The 15,736-nt window shown below is 35.1% G+C and overlaps 1 protein-coding gene across 3 annotated transcripts in view; it reads left to right on the top strand.

Annotated features, from left to right (window-relative positions):
• UBA6 (ubiquitin like modifier activating enzyme 6) overlaps positions 1-4,975 on the top strand; it is an 83,974-nt gene extending 78,999 nt beyond the window's left edge. For all 3 annotated transcript variants that reach the window (XM_032334460.1, XM_032334461.1, XM_032334462.1), the window contains 3 exons: positions 1,397-1,484; positions 1,645-1,739; positions 3,897-4,975. In XM_032334460.1, coding sequence (XP_032190351.1) covers positions 1,397-1,484; positions 1,645-1,739; positions 3,897-4,032 — 319 coding nt within the window. In that variant the 3' untranslated portion in view covers positions 4,033-4,975. The remainder of the gene's footprint in view (positions 1-1,396; positions 1,485-1,644; positions 1,740-3,896) is intronic.
• The last annotated feature ends 10,761 nt before the right edge of the window (positions 4,976-15,736 follow it).

Below are 15,736 nucleotides of genomic sequence, written 5' to 3'. Positions count from 1 at the left end.
TTTATGAAACAAATGAAACACCCCTGGTTTGCCTAGTTCTAGATTTCTTCTATACAAGATTATTAGTTTGTACAGTTAACCACTGTTCATTTTTATCTGCCCTTTTTTTTAAGATTTTATTTATTTATTTGACAGAGGCGGGGGCAATCTGGGGAAACGGGAGAGGGAGAAGTAGGATCCCTACTGAGCAGGGAGCTGGATGTGGGGCTCGATTCCAGGACCCTGGGACCATGACCTGACTCAAAGGCAGATGTCTAACCGACTGAGCCACCCAGACGCCCCTTGTCTGCTTTTCCATTTTGTTGATGGTTTTCTTTGCTATGCAGAAGCTCTTTAGTTTGATGTAGTCCCATTTGTCTACTTTTACTTTTGGTGCCAAATGTGAAAAAACTGTCACCAAGACTGACATCAAGAGGCTTATTACCACCTTTTGTTTTCTTCTAGGAGCTTTACAGTTTCAGGTCTTATATGCAGGTCTTTAATCTATTTTGAGTTAATTATTTTTTAAGATTTTATTTTTAAGTAATCTCTACACCCAGTGTAGGGCTCAAACTTAGAACCCCAAGATCAAGAGTCATTTGCTCTACCAACTAAGCTAGCCAGGAACCCCTTGAGTTAATTTTTGTATGGAGTAAGATAGTGGTCCAATTCTATACTTTTGCTTTGTGATAGCATTTCTGACTAAACTAGCTATAGAACTCTCACAGCATTTAATCTGCCACATAATTTAGCATTGTACTTTCTTACGGTTTTATCTGTTATCCTAATTCAGTTGAGTTAGAAGGCATTATAAAGTCTGACTAATGTTATGAGATTGAGAATCTGGTTCCAGAAATTATGTGACAGAGCAAAACAGTTCCCCTGGACCTCCATTTTTCACTTTTAAATTGACAACCACCAAAAATTTAAAAATACCTATCTTGGCAAGAGTGAAACAGCACTCTCCTCATACCTCAGTACTCATAGGAGTATAGAATAGTATAATCCATAACAGAAATATAGTGTAATATTTCAGATTTGCAGACACATTTGTATTCATCTCAAATGATATATTTATAAAGATATTCATTCTGGCATTGTTTATCATAGCCAAAGATTGGAACAACCCAGCTGTTCAGTAATAGAGAACTAGAACATCCACACAGTGAAACCCATGTAGCTATTAGAGAACTCTTATTAAGACATGCTGATTTATTGTGAGACACTGGAAGGATCAATAAGGTGTACAGATAAAAGTGGTTACCTCGTATAGTGTAATGGAGAAATAAGTTGTATTTTTCTTTTTCCCCTATGTTATTATGTAGCTAAATCACAAATAATGGACCTCTGGGGCTTTTTATTACTACTAAAGAGAAAAATACTAAAATGTTTTGTTTTGAATATTTTTCTACAACAGAAATGGAATATCATTTACAATTTGGGACAGATGGACTATACATGGTAAAGAAGACTTCACCCTCTTGGATTTCATTAATGCAGTCAAAGTGAGACATTTATTTACTTAGTTCATCAGTTGGAGGTTTTTATAAATCATATTTAGCAGAAATTTGTCTGCTGTGTTTTTACTGGTTGTAAAACATTGTCACCCAGCCTTTTATATCTGGACATAGCTTTGATTGTTTCTCTTTGGGCATTTACTTTTAGGAGAAGTATGGAATTGAACCAACGATGGTGGTACAGGGAGTCAAAATGCTTTATGTTCCCATAATGCCGGGTCATGCAAAAAGATTGAAGTTAACGTAAGTATTGAACTTTATATCAGAAGATTCACAAGGATTAAAACATAAGGTGGATGCACACTGGGAAATCAAATAGATTGACCTCTGCTAATTTAACCAGTTTGTTAATAGCACTGTCTCCTAAAAATCAGGATCTTTGTTGATAGCATCAGTGTTACAACCATGAGCAGTAAGTCAGATGACGCATGTTACCTTGTATTAAATAAATAAAAACTAGGATAAAAATATTTGTCATATGAATCTCTGCATGATAGGTACTTTAACATATGCACATTTTAACTATGGTTATCAATGAGATTAATTCCTTTTAATTACTATAATCCAGGCTTAATGATCTATACTTTCAAAAAACAAAATTGCTATTACATAAAATAAGGCACTAATTTATCTTATATTATTGTCATTAGGATCCCTGAGTATGTCTTGGCTGCATAAATAATGGTATTTCCTATATAGTACATAGATGAGAGTGGAATGTGCAGTCCTGAAGCATACTGATTAGTGGAATTTAAAATTTGTTGCAAGTAATTCACAATAGTGCTTTATAACTTGGCCAGTATTTGGAATCTCCAGCATGATATACTTTGTGAATGGTATTTTTCATTTACCAGATATTTACTAAGTACCCACTAAGTGGCTGGATGAGCTTGGCTTCAGAAAGATCTGGATTCACATGTCCAGCTACTTCTTTTGTCACATTGAGTAGCTTATTGAACTTTTTTGAAACTCAGTTTTCTGTCCACAAATAGGAATGATTGTGCCCATAACTATTGAGCATTAAAATAATAGTAAAGATTAGTAGTGTAATTGCAACTGAGAGGTAGCCCATAAATATTAATCCTATTGATATTTTTCATGATACATCTTTATCAAGTAACCTGTACCCTCAAGGAATTCACAGTCTCTTGTGACAAAGGGACATGTTAATCATTAAAATGTAATTGAATAATTAATATAATAAAGGTTTTTATAGACTACCTTAGGCACTATTAACTCAGACCTTCCCTGTAGGTAGATTTCATTTGAGCTGCCTTTGAAAAAGGGTATCAGGCAAAACCAACAGTTTATGCAAAAGCATACAGCTAACAATGAGCACACATGATCTGTTTGGGAAATCAGTATTTTGGAAGAACTTAAGAATGAGGTGATAAGAATAAATGGTAGAAAGAATAACAAGTTATAAATGGGACGAATTTCTTTGTAAAATGGGAAGAGCTATTATTGAGGTTTAAATAAATCACATAGTTCAGAGCCTGCCATGAGATATGTACATGGCATATGATATATAACATTATTAGGCAAGAAAGTAAAATCACATTTACATTTTAGAAGGATCTTGGCAGCAGAGTAGATTGGAGGTAGGAGGCAGTGGGCTCAAGGCTAATCTACTAACCTAAGGATATACAGATAATAACTTGATTTAAGGCAGTGTCAATGACAGGGATGCCTGGGTGGCTCAGTCTGTTAAGTATCTGCCTTCAGCTCAGGTCATGATCCCAGGGTTCTGGGATCAAGTCCCACATCAGGCTCCCTGCCCAGCAGAGTCTACTTCTCCCTCCTGCCTACCACTCCCACTGCTTGTGCCCTCTCTTGCTCGCTCTCTGTCTCTCTCTCTGGCAAATAAAATAAAATCTTTAAAAAAAAAAAAAAAAAAAGACCGTATCAGTGACAATAGCAACAGCAAAGTGGTTTTTTAGTGAATGGGATATAAGAGAAAGGTAAAACTTAATGTCTTTCACTGTGATTAGCTTGTATTTGAAGGTTTCAATCTAGTTTGCTTTTTACTCTTTACATAGAAATGCTTGAGAAGAATTTATGATGCCTCCACACTTTAAGGAATATGAGGATTATTTGTTTTTAAAAAACATTGCTTACATTTTGGATTTGTGGGTGGGGATTGTCTTTTAACAAATGGTCTGTATCCTTTACCAATACTATTAGTAGTCCAGACTGATTCACTGTTAGATAAATGAATGTCTTGAGTTTAGAGCTTTTAGTAAAGAAAAATTATAATATATGAAAGCAGGTGGATTATTAGATTTAAAAATAAATATAAAGTCTAGGCACACAGGTCTGGAATCTCTGGGCAACATTAAACAGCAAATCTCTCATTTTATAGAATTTACCAAATTATTTGTCGTTGATTATCTTTCTTAGAATGCATAAACTTGTGAAACCTTCTACTGAAAAGAAATATGTGGATCTTACTGTATCATTTGCTCCAGACACTGATGGAGATGAAGATTTGCCTGGACCTCCAGTAAGATACTATTTTAGTCATGACGCTGATTAACAGAAGTTGTCGTAAATTTACTCCGGGACTACTTGATTTTGGAAAGATTGCATTTAATTCAGGAATCAATTCATAATACTATGGATTTCTCTCTGATGAAGCTTTAATTTAAGGGAAACATCAGTAGAAAACTACAGTGAAGCATTTTAAAGCATTTTGGAATATAATCTGTACTTGCTAGTGCTTCATATGTGGATATGATCACAAGCAATTTTGAACTGGACTGACGTTTTATAATGCTTAGAAAAAATGTGTGTATTAACATCTCTGAATAAAAAAAAGGAAAAAAGTATGTATCCATCACCAGAAGAGATAAAAGATCAAGAAATTGAAAGTAACAAATGCAACTATCCAAAAAGTTTAATCTTTTGTGAATTTTGTTGTTCACTATTTGAGACCCAATTTTTCTACACAAGTAGTGTTTGGCACCCCGCACCTCTTAAAATTAGGCTTTTGAGTTTAACACCATTGAGAAGAGAAGAGATGGTAGCAGTAAATGAAGAGCAGCCATTTTAAATTGTACATACAGTTATAGTTTACTGTCCTGCTAATTTAACTGGCGTTTGTTAATATCACTATCTCCCAAAAATCAGGATCTCTGTTGATAGCATCAGTGTTGTAACCCATGAGCAGTAGGTCAGATGACACATGTTAACTTGTATTAAATGTTAACAGTATTATATGAACTCTGACAACCTTCTTAGAGGATCCATGAATGTGAACAGCTAAATGTGGCTAATCATTTGATTCTTCAGTATGCCTTCTAATGTGGCTGTTTTATTTATTCGGAACTCTAAACCTGATTGTCATAGTATATAAGACTAAAAGGTTTTGTAAAGGGAGTGTCCTTAGAAGTAGATGAGAACTAGAAATTAAAAGAAATCATTACTAGTTGAGTCTTGATTTTTTTTCTTCCAGCAACCTAATGGATAGAAAAATAAAATTATTTTAAAGGGAAACATTTATTTTATTCTGCATTCCCAGAAAGGGAGTTGACAAAGATAAAAATTTATTTTTTTAGGTCTTTATTGATAGAAACTATCTGTTTTCTGGTAGGAAATATTACAGAAAATTCATACAAATGCTTTCATTAAAATGATGTAAAATGTACTCAACACTGTAAATTTGGTAAAAACAGCAAGTATTTTATTTCTAAGGCTGTCGTGCATTCTAAAGCTACTGGCATTTTGTAACCACAGGAAGTCACTTCCCTCTAGCTGCTTTTAGTCTGATCTGTTGAGGCCATTAATAGGTACTTTGATAAACTCAAGACTAGATTTACATCAGTATTACTCCTGTTTGGTATCTTTTTATACTCCCTACTTAACTTCCCTTTTATTTCATTTATAAATAGTTGAAATTACTTTGTCAACCAACTGTATTGTTTCATTCTTTTGTAAAAGTATAATCCAATTGGGAAAATTCTATTTGGGAGTGGAAGGTGAATTTGTATGAATTTAAAAAAAAAAAAGATACTCTGCATTGGAGGCAAGGATAGATGGACGGGATGAACTTAAAGGAAATGGATACTCTTGAAATAAATAATGTTTATTCAGGTATAATGTTTAAAATTACTTAAAATTGAATTCAGGAACATCAGGGTTCTGTGTCTTGGAACTCTTGATGCTAGCAATAATAAAAGGACTTTTCTGTAAGAAGCCTTTTCCCCATTTTCACTTTGCTTTGTACGATAGTAACTGATGTTTTCCAGGTACCCATTCAGTAACCCTCAACTATGATCTAATAGCTTGCTTATATTTTATCTAAATCTCCATACCTTTTCAAAAGTAAATTTGGAACCATGCTATCAGTTCTTATTTATAGTGATCTGTGCTTTAATAGACAAAACCAACAAGGATTAACTTTATTTTGTCATTACACCTGAAACCATTTTATCATTGCCTTTTTTTCCCCCCAGTAGGTAATGGTAATTGCCATCAATAATCTCTGTTCAGTTCTACTAAGCTTGAAAGCCAGGTGTGAAGTTAATGACGGTTTTTTTTTTTCATTATGTTTTATTTCTGTACCATGAGATCACTTTTGGTGAAAATACTAGGTGCAAAAATTATTTGATTTTGTATGGTACCACTGAGTGATTTTTTACTTATTAAAAATAAATTAAGAAATTTGACAGTATCTTTGTAAATCCTATTCCATGGTTGACTCCAGAGATTCCAACTTTGCTGTTCATTTTGTGGGTAATGTTTCTTTGGTGTTTTCTGATTTTCAAGTTTTGCAATCATGCAGATGTAACAGTCACTGAGGATAGAGGAACATTACTTAAAAGTGCTTCTAGAAATTCTGTTAAAACAATTGAAAAATGGTGACTGTGTAAAACCATATATATTTGGGGGGGGGGTATTTTTTTTTATTTTATTTTCAGGCTTCACATCCAGTGTGGGGCTTGAACTCACAACTCTGAGACCAAGAGTCACATGCTATACCGACTGAGCCAACCAGGCACCCTTAAAGTATAATCCTTTTTAGAGTCAAAACTTTGTTGACATTTGTCAGTAATTTCCTCTAAATTGTCCCAAAGCTAGAACTTAGAAATAGATATATATCTTCATTTTTATTTTTTGTCTATTATAACACTACCTGGTGCTGCCAGTGACAAGGCATAAAAGTCAGCAATGTTTAGAGTCCACTTTTTTAATAATTTATAATTAGTAAAATGAAGAAAGAAAATGATTCTTCTGAGATCTTAAGGAGAAATCTCGTTTTTTTTTTTTTTAAGATTTTATTTATTTATTTGACAGACAGAGATCACAAGTAGGCAGAGAGAGAGAGAGAGAGAGAGAGGAAGAAGCAGGCTCTCCACAGAGCATTCAGCCCAATGCGGGGCTCGATCCCAGGACCCTGGGATCATGACCTGAGCTAAAGGCAGAGGCTTTAACCCACTGAGCCACCCAGGCGCCCCAAGGAGAAATCTCTTGACCTAATAATTCAATTTTAATGAACAAAAATTAAAATGACAAAAATTCATTGTGATTGTAAGTAAATAATCATTTTATATACAGTCAGTAGGTATGGGTTTAACTATTTTATTTTCAACAAATCCAAACCGAAGTGAGGAAGTTGAAATCATGGGGATTAGAGTAATTAATAGGTAATTGTTAGTGTTCATTTTTATCTTGCCATCTCTTAACTTTGTTTTTTTAACTTGAGAAATATACAAAAGAGTATATAGAATATAAATACACAGTTTAAGAATTAATTTTAAAGTAAGGGTTGTATAACCACCTGTCAAATTAATAGGACATTGGCAGCAGCCCAGAAATGTACCTTGTAGTCCCTTCTCAGTCGCCACCAGCTTCCCTACACATATTCTCTAGCAATAGCACTATCTTAACTTTTGTGATAATTCTTTGTTTTTATTTATAATGTTAACCACCTGTCATGTACTTTACTAATATAGTTTACTTTTTGTTGGTTTCTGAACTTGATGTAAATGGAATCAGACTGTATTTTTGTGTGTGTGTGTGCCTGCTGCTTTCTTCAACATGAGAATCATCTGTATTGTTGCTCATAGTCACACTTTATCCATCATTATATAGTTTACTTTTACATTAATATACCACAACTTATTTATTCATTGTATTGACTATGGGATGTTTTTACTTTGGGGCAATCACAGTTCTTCATTGAACATATTGTATGTATTTCCTAATGCAACTGAGGTAATATACCTAGGAATGGAATTACTTGGTCGTAGGTATTCACATCTTTAATTTTACTGGACAATAACAGAGTACTGCCTTAGCAGTAGAGATAGCCTGTATGTCCACACCTTGCTTGACACTGGTTTTAACAGATTTTTTTTTTAATTCTGTGAATCTGGTGCACATGCAGTTGTATGTCATTGAAGTTTTACTCTGTATTTCCCTAACTGCAAGGTATTGAGTGAAATTGAGCACCTTTTTCTAAGTTTTTTGGCCACTTATACTTTCTTTTTTTGCAAAGTGTCTTCTCAGTTGTTTTTCCCCTTTTTCTGTTGTGTTAGTCTTTAGTCTTTTTCCTCGTTGCTTTATAAATCCTGTTTTTAGTTAGCTATACATTTCCAAATACCTTCTCCCGTTCTGACTTGCCCTTCCCCCTCTTTATGATGTTCTTTGCTAAAAAGAGTTTCTCAATAGTTAGGTGCTAAAAGGTATCGCTCTTGTTTTAAGGTTAGTGTATTTTGTGAGTTGCCTAAAATATTGTACTCTATCCAAGGTCATGAATGTACTTCCCTGTATATTGTCTTCTAAAGGCGTTAGCTTTGCCTTTCACATTTTCAGTTTTCAGTTCATGAGGAATTAATTTTGTGTATGCTTGGACTGCCTCACCACTATTTATTGAATTATGAAATATGTCCTTTTACTGAAGTATGTTCTTTTTTGCATTGCCACTCTTCTACATTACCGCCAAAGTCATATATCTATTTATGTTTTTATCTCTGAATTTTTGTTTCTTTTTCCTATCCCTGTACTAGTCTGGTATTTTCATCACTGTAACTGATGTATTGTTTTTTATATTGGGCAGAACAAGTCCTCCCAACTTACTGTTCTATAAGAGTATCTTGGTTATTCTTAGCCCATTGTGTTTTCAGTTCTCCAGTTTCTAATTAAAAATATGCAAATTTTGTCACTCTTGCAGTTTCCAGTTATCTTGCTAAAATTTTTAATCTTTTATTTACCTGGACATGAAAAGCATTATTTCATTATGTGTGTTTAATCCCAAATCTGGAACTCTCCTGTGGGCCTCTTTTTATTTTTCTTTTGTTTGGGCTAATCATTATCTTACATCATTTCTAAACATAGAGTTTAGATTTTAGGTGTTCTTTTTAACCCAGTTTGATGATCTCTACCTTTTAACTGAAACACCTAGGCCATGTACATTTAATGTAATTGCTGATGTATTTAGGTTTAGTTCTGACATTTTATTTTATGGGGTTTGGTTTGATTTTCTTGGTTTTCTTTTGTTTTTTGTTTTGTTTGTGTTTGTTTTTGTTTAGCCAGTTCTATGATTCTTTGTCTCTATTTTCTGGCCTTTTAAAAAAAATTTTTGTAGGTTTTTTTTTGTTCCATATGCGCCGGTTACTAATATTACATCTTAACTCTAGATACCCTTTCGTATTCTGGAACTTTGCAAACTGCATTTCTCTTTTGCCATTTGGCTTCCTTTATGTTCCATAAATAGATGGCACAAAGAGGAGGACTGGGAAGCTGGCACAAGGGAAAAGAGATTTTTACCCTTGCCATTTGCTTCCTGACATTGTCAGCATCACCTCAGTAGAGGCTTTTTCTCTATAGAGGTTCTTTTTCTCAATAGAGGTTCTTGGGCTCTAGCTTTTCTCTGGCACTCTGCAGGGTATCTCTTCTAGGTTTCCAGGTTCTAATAAGGTCACCCTCTTCCCTTTAATAGCTGTGTCCCTTGCTGCTATTTTCCCAAACCTGTTTAACCAATTCTTTATGTTAAACTCTTTCTTAATATACATGATATGGTTTCTCTTTTCCTAAGCTATACACATTTTTTTTCTCTTTTCTAGTTCAGTGCCTTTTGTCTTTTGACGATTACCCTGTATTACAGTTTGCACATTCGGGTTAAACCAGATGAAATTTTAATTATCTTTACTTTGGTGATGACAGTTTTCAAAAGTGGCCACAACAATATTTCCAGTCTCACATGCTCTTCGAGAATCTTGCAACCTCCTCAGACCCTCATAAGAGACCGTCTATTTTCACTCTCCTTTGAACCTGAACAAAAATTTATGATTGCCCTAACTAATACAACAAAATGCCTCATACGTAACTACAATTTTTCAGGTTAGGTCACAGAAGGCTATATGGCTTCTACTTTGCGCTCTCCCTCATGGAAAGCTCACCCTTGGATTCTAGACATCATGTCACAAGGAAGCCTAAAGTAACCCACATGGAGAAACTGAGGTCCCCAACCTACAGCCAACATCAGGTGTCTAACATGATTAAGCACGTTCAGCTGATTCCAACTCCCAAGCTTAATGGAGCATAGACAAACCATCCTTTCTGTCCTGCCAAATTCTTGACCCACAGAATCCATGAGCATGCATGGTTTATGTTAGTAAATTTGGGGGATTATTTCTTACACAGTTGTTGTTATAATAACTACTCTAATTCCTAGTTTGGCTAGGAATGATCATGTATTTTATTTCTGTTACTACTTTAATTTTGTTTTCATTTACATAAATGTCTTTTAATTGTGTTATTTTGTTTATGAAGTCAATGTTTGTACTTACCCATATACATATTTCACCTTCTTTGCTCTTTATTCTTCTTTTGTATCTCAGGCTTACCATCTGGGCTGAATTTCTTCCTACCTGAAATGCTTTAGAATTTCACTTTGTGGAAGTACACTGGTGGCATACTTGCTTATGATTTCTTTGTCTGAAAATAAATTTGCCCTCATTCTGCAAAGATACTTTTGCTGAGTGTAAAATTTTAATTTGGCTTTAATTATCTTTCACTGGATATATTTATCTACTCTCTTTAAACTTCCCCTGTTGCTATTGAGTCAATCATCAGGCAAATTAAACATTGCAGCTTTAAAAGAAATACCTATCTGCTTTCATTTTACAAAGTTTAATTATTATATGTCTAGATATGGATTTCTTTTATCAATCTTGTTTGGGATTTATTCAGCTCTTTAAATCTAGATTTGGGTTTTTGTTAATTCTAAGAAAGTCTCGATACTTCTCCTTCGTATATTGCCTCTTTAACCATTCTCTTCTGTGGGGGATTCTCATTAAACACAGAGGACTTGGGGCACCTTGGTGGCCCAGTGGGTTAAGCCTCTGCCTTCAGTGCAGGCATGATCTCAGGGTCCTGGGATCGAGCCCCACATCGGGCTCTCTGCTCAGTGGAGAGCCTGCTCCCCCTCTCTCTCTGCCTGCTTTTGATACCTCTCTCTCTCCCTTTCTCTGTTAAATAAATAAATAAAATATTTTTAAAAACACAAGAGGACTTCTGCCTTCTGTGTTTAAAACCCTCTTTTCTGAATTGGCCAGTTCTTTTTGTCTCTTCATGCTTTATTTCTGCATCATTTCTTCTGCCCATATTCTAGTTTACTTCATCTATTTTTTTATGTTACGGCCATCTGTTTTGCATTTTTAATTTTGGCTGTATTTTTCAGTCCTTGAAGTTCTGTTTAGTTCTTTAAAAAAAAAAAAAAAAAAACCTGCTAGATTACCTTTTATAGTTTTCTATCTCCTGCAGAACTTTTCTAATGTCTATTATTTAAACTGTAGGGGCATCTTATGGTCTTTGTCTGCCAGTTTCAATTTCTGCAGTTTTTGTGGCTCTTTTTCTGTTGTTTGTCCCAGCTCACTTTGTTGATGGTCCTCTTTTAGATTCTCCTCCTTGGCCAGACCCTCAAGTGTTTCTGTGTCCCTCATCCATTCTTTTTCACTTTATTGCTGTGAATGACATTGCCTCATCATCTTCAGGAGTCTGTTTTTTTTAAGTATTCTATATTAAGCCCTTTATTCTCATAAAATGCAAGAATTTACCCTTAATATTTTAAGATTGTTGCAGTTTGGAGTTCTTCAGTCTCTTATTTATCAATATTTGGACTTAATCGTAAGGCCCTTTAGAATATAAGACAGATTGATAGGTCTTTTGTAATCTTTGCATCAGTGAGTCACTTGATATCACAGTAGATTTTAAAGAAATAGTTCGCATACTTGATGTACAGAACAGACTTTTTTGTATATGATAAAAAGGCAGATTTCTGGATCAATAATCCCCAAAAATGAACTCTCTAAGTCTGAGAGAGGCTTAGAATTCTGCATACTTCCAGGCATCCCATACAATTCATTAAGTTGGTTTGCTAGGACTGCTACAATACCACAGACTAAGTGGCTTAAACAACAGAAATTTATTTCTCATGAATTTTGGAGGCTAAGCCTGATCAAGATGTCAATAGAGTTGGTTTTTTTTTTTTTTTTTTTTGAGGCTGCATTAGCTTGTACATGGTCATCTTCTCTCTCTGTCTCACATTGTCTTCTGTGTATGTGTGTCCTGATTTCCTCTTCCTTTCAAGACCTATCTGTATAAATTATTGGAGCTGAGAGGACCTTAGGAGTCTATCCTAACTCAATTTTTTTCAGATGAACCAAAGAAGCCAAATAAAACAACCAAATAATTAGAACCAGGAGTAGAATATAAGCCATACCTTTTGACTCTTACTTGATTGCAAAAGTGATTCTCAAATTTGATGACCATCAAAATCAATTTAGAAGCTTGTTTTTCAAGAAAAAAATTAAAATATATTTAATTCAGTAGATGTAGTGTGGGTCTAAGGAATTAGTATTTTTAAAGAATTCTGTGTGATTAAAGTCAGTCTGCTATTGTGTTGTACTTGTGAAATGGGTGATCACATACCCTTTTACCATCTTTGTAGATTTAATGTTTTTACAGAAGTATGGGTTGATTTTAAGCTAGCAAAATGACAGCATCAGGGAAAACATGGAAATCGATCATTTTTATTTATTTCCAGTAAGAGGCATAGTTTTTCGGTTAGAAAAGAGCTTCTAGTACATTTAATGTCTCTGATTTCTAACTAGATATTATAATGATTTATATTTGATAAGTTCATCAAATCAGATGTCACCAAAAGCTACTGAGGCTTTTTTGGCATTGCTAGAGTTTAGGAGAATCTGCTATGGAAAATTGTGTAGAGGGAAATGCATTTAACTGAAGCCTAAGGAAAAAAAATTCATTTAGAAAGGACCATATGTTTCCAACTTCTATCATTACATAAAATGTACGTATCTGTGAGTTACCCTCACAGCCATATTCTGTGGTTTCCCCTATTGATTAGACTAATCAAGATAATCAAATAATATCAATAATTCAGATAATGAAATTAAACAATGTTTAATTTTGCTGTTGAGGTAAGCAACTTGATCAGGAAAATAGAGGTAATTTTCTTTACCAGCAAGATCTTCCTTTTAAAAAATAAGCTATCAAGATACTTAAAGCTAGTTTTCCTATTTTACTTTCATGCAACATACAGATTTTTCTCCTATCTTTCTCTTCTCCCTTCTTTGGTGGTTTCTTAGCCTAAAAATTGTGGGTAGAAATGCTTAATTAAATAAAGAACCAGTTTCAAGGCACCGGGCAGTTCTTTATTTTTAAATGTGAATGGATTTTCCTGCTGTACTTAGAACATTGGTAGTGTGTTTAGGAAATGTTGTTAATTAAATAATGAATATTCATATGCTTTTTAAATTTTTATTTTATTCTTGACTTGCGATTTGGCTCCTAATAAATTTTCTCTAGGGAACATTTTTTTTCTTCCTGAATAGCTTAGTACCATTTACCAACCCTACCATATTTTAAAGTGGCTTTTGGTTTTATTGGTTGGTTAGTTGGTTGGTTGGTTGGTTGGTTGAAGATTTTATTTTTAAGTAATCTCTATACCCAATGTGGGGCTCGAACTCACAACCCCAAAACTGAGTCGCATGCTCTACTTACTGAGCCAGTCAGGCACCCCAAAAGTGGCTTTTATTTAAACTGCTGAGTTCTGAAGTTGAGAAAAATAAACTGAGGAAATATCTTTGTTTTGGTTCTGTTTTTGTTTTTCCTTTTGGTGTTGAAGAAAAAGCTGAATGCTGACATGGGTTAACATCAAGGATCAAAGAGAAAAAAATCATATTTTCTTTTTGATAATGTTTTTGGAAACTCTTTATTTTCTCCAAGTTTCCAGATTTTAAACCTTACATGCTCTACAACTTCCGTTTCCTAACTCAGGGCAAAATAAAGCTAAGGGCTCCCAATCCCCACTGTGCCCAATCAGCTATGGAGTCCAAACTCCCTAAAACAATTGTACATATCCCCAATGTTTCCTTGAAGCTTAAGCACTGTTTGTCAAGATGAGTTTTGGTGTTTTGTAGTTTGGGGGTTTTTTAAGTCCTTTCTCCACTATCATGTACTCTTCCAGTTTACTGTTCCATCATCTTTCTGCTTTTCAAAGAAAATATATTACTCTACAGAAGATAGTCTGATTATTTGAAGTCTCTCTCCATGTGATCATGTAATTCTATGTGTTCATAGGTCACTTCCTCACTCTTTAATAAGGGAATCTGAAGTGCAGGGAGGCTGAATAATTTGTTTCTGATCACAAAGCTAACTGAAACAGTTCAGCTAGCAGAGAGCAATAGTAATCTGGTTGTTTCTAAAAGCATTGACATTTAGGTGCCTCGTTAGCGCAGTAGGTAGCACGTCAGTCTCATAAAAGCATTGATGTTTTACATGAACAGCCAATTTTTGGTTATTTCTTTCCATGCTCCCCCCACGACCCCCCACCCCCCACTTCTGGCCCTGCTCTGAGGATGGCTCCGTCTCACGGCGCTGCACCGGAGCGACAGAGGACGGCATAAGCACCCCCAAAGAAAGCTTATCCTGGCCAGAGAACCTGGGAAAATTGGACCCTGTAGCCTAAAGAATGGAGGGGTGGGGTCCGGCAGGGAGAAGGGTTGGAATTCCTACTAGTTTTTTCTTTCTCTTCTCTTATTAATGTCTTTTCTTCCAAGGGCAGTCCCAGTCTCCACAGAACTATGTGGTGGCACAGGTGGTTACAACTCTTAAAAAACCCCATCTTTGGAAGACCAGGAAAAGGACCTTTTTTTTTTTTAAAGATTTTATTTATTTATTTGACTTAACCTTTGGCTTAACCCACTGACCCACCCAGGCGCCCCAAAAAGGACCTTTGATAGCAGAAGAGGGGGGGAAACCCTGGAGAGGTGAGAGAACTGAAAAAGCACCCCCTAGTTCTGTGTATGAAGTGACTTAAGTTCCAGGCTTCCCTCTAAGCTGTGCACACACACAATATATAAAACATACCGAAGCCTTTGATAAGTAAAAACTATTGAACTATATAAGGTATATATAGTTTATCTATACACGTAGTTTATTGTATATATGAATAGTTTATAACTAAACTATAAACCACTGCCTAAGTCCTAGGTCAATCCCTGATACATACATGCATTGGACAGACCCAAACCAATATAACAAAGGCTTTGAAAACTGAACTGATACTGGAACTTCTTCCCACAAAGAGTAAGGCAGACTGAACTGGTGCAATCTAATCAGGATGATTGTCTGCTTTAAAATATTTTTTAAAATCTCCAGGGGCACCTGGGTGGCTCAGTTTGGTTTAGTGTCAGACTCTTGATTTCACTCAGATTGTGAGTTCAAGGCTTGCCTCTGCGGGTGCTGGGCCTGGAACCTGCTTAAGATTCTCCATCTCCCTCTCCCTCTGCCCTCCCTACCCCCACCCCCCTCTCAAAAAAAAAGAAAGAAAAAATGCAGAAGACCCACCTAAGGGAGGCCCAAACTCCCAACTGAAAGAAATAGGAAAGGATTAGGGGCGGGGGGCAGAATGAATATCTGTTTACAAATATATAGCGCCGGAGATGTGAATCACGAGTTTTTAAAAAGGCTTCAGAAATAAACATGGGTTTGGATTCCAACTTCATTTACTAGTTGTGTTTCTGCCCTAACTTCTTTAACCATATGTGAAAACTACTTGGGTGGTAATTATATGAATCATCTCATTTTTATTTCTCTCAATCTTATAAGGAAAGTGTAATTATCCTTGTTTTATGACAATTCATCTAATCATGGCAGTTCACACAATGCCCATCAGAGAGTAAATGTACAGTCACCCAGGCTCTAGTTAC

Source organism: Mustela erminea, chromosome 2 (genome assembly GCF_009829155.1).
Source record: "Mustela erminea isolate mMusErm1 chromosome 2, mMusErm1.Pri, whole genome shotgun sequence".
Classification (NCBI taxonomy): domain Eukaryota; kingdom Metazoa; phylum Chordata; class Mammalia; order Carnivora; family Mustelidae; genus Mustela; species Mustela erminea.
The sequence above is the reverse complement of the archived record's forward strand: the minus strand, read 5'-3'. Positions and strand labels throughout refer to the sequence as shown.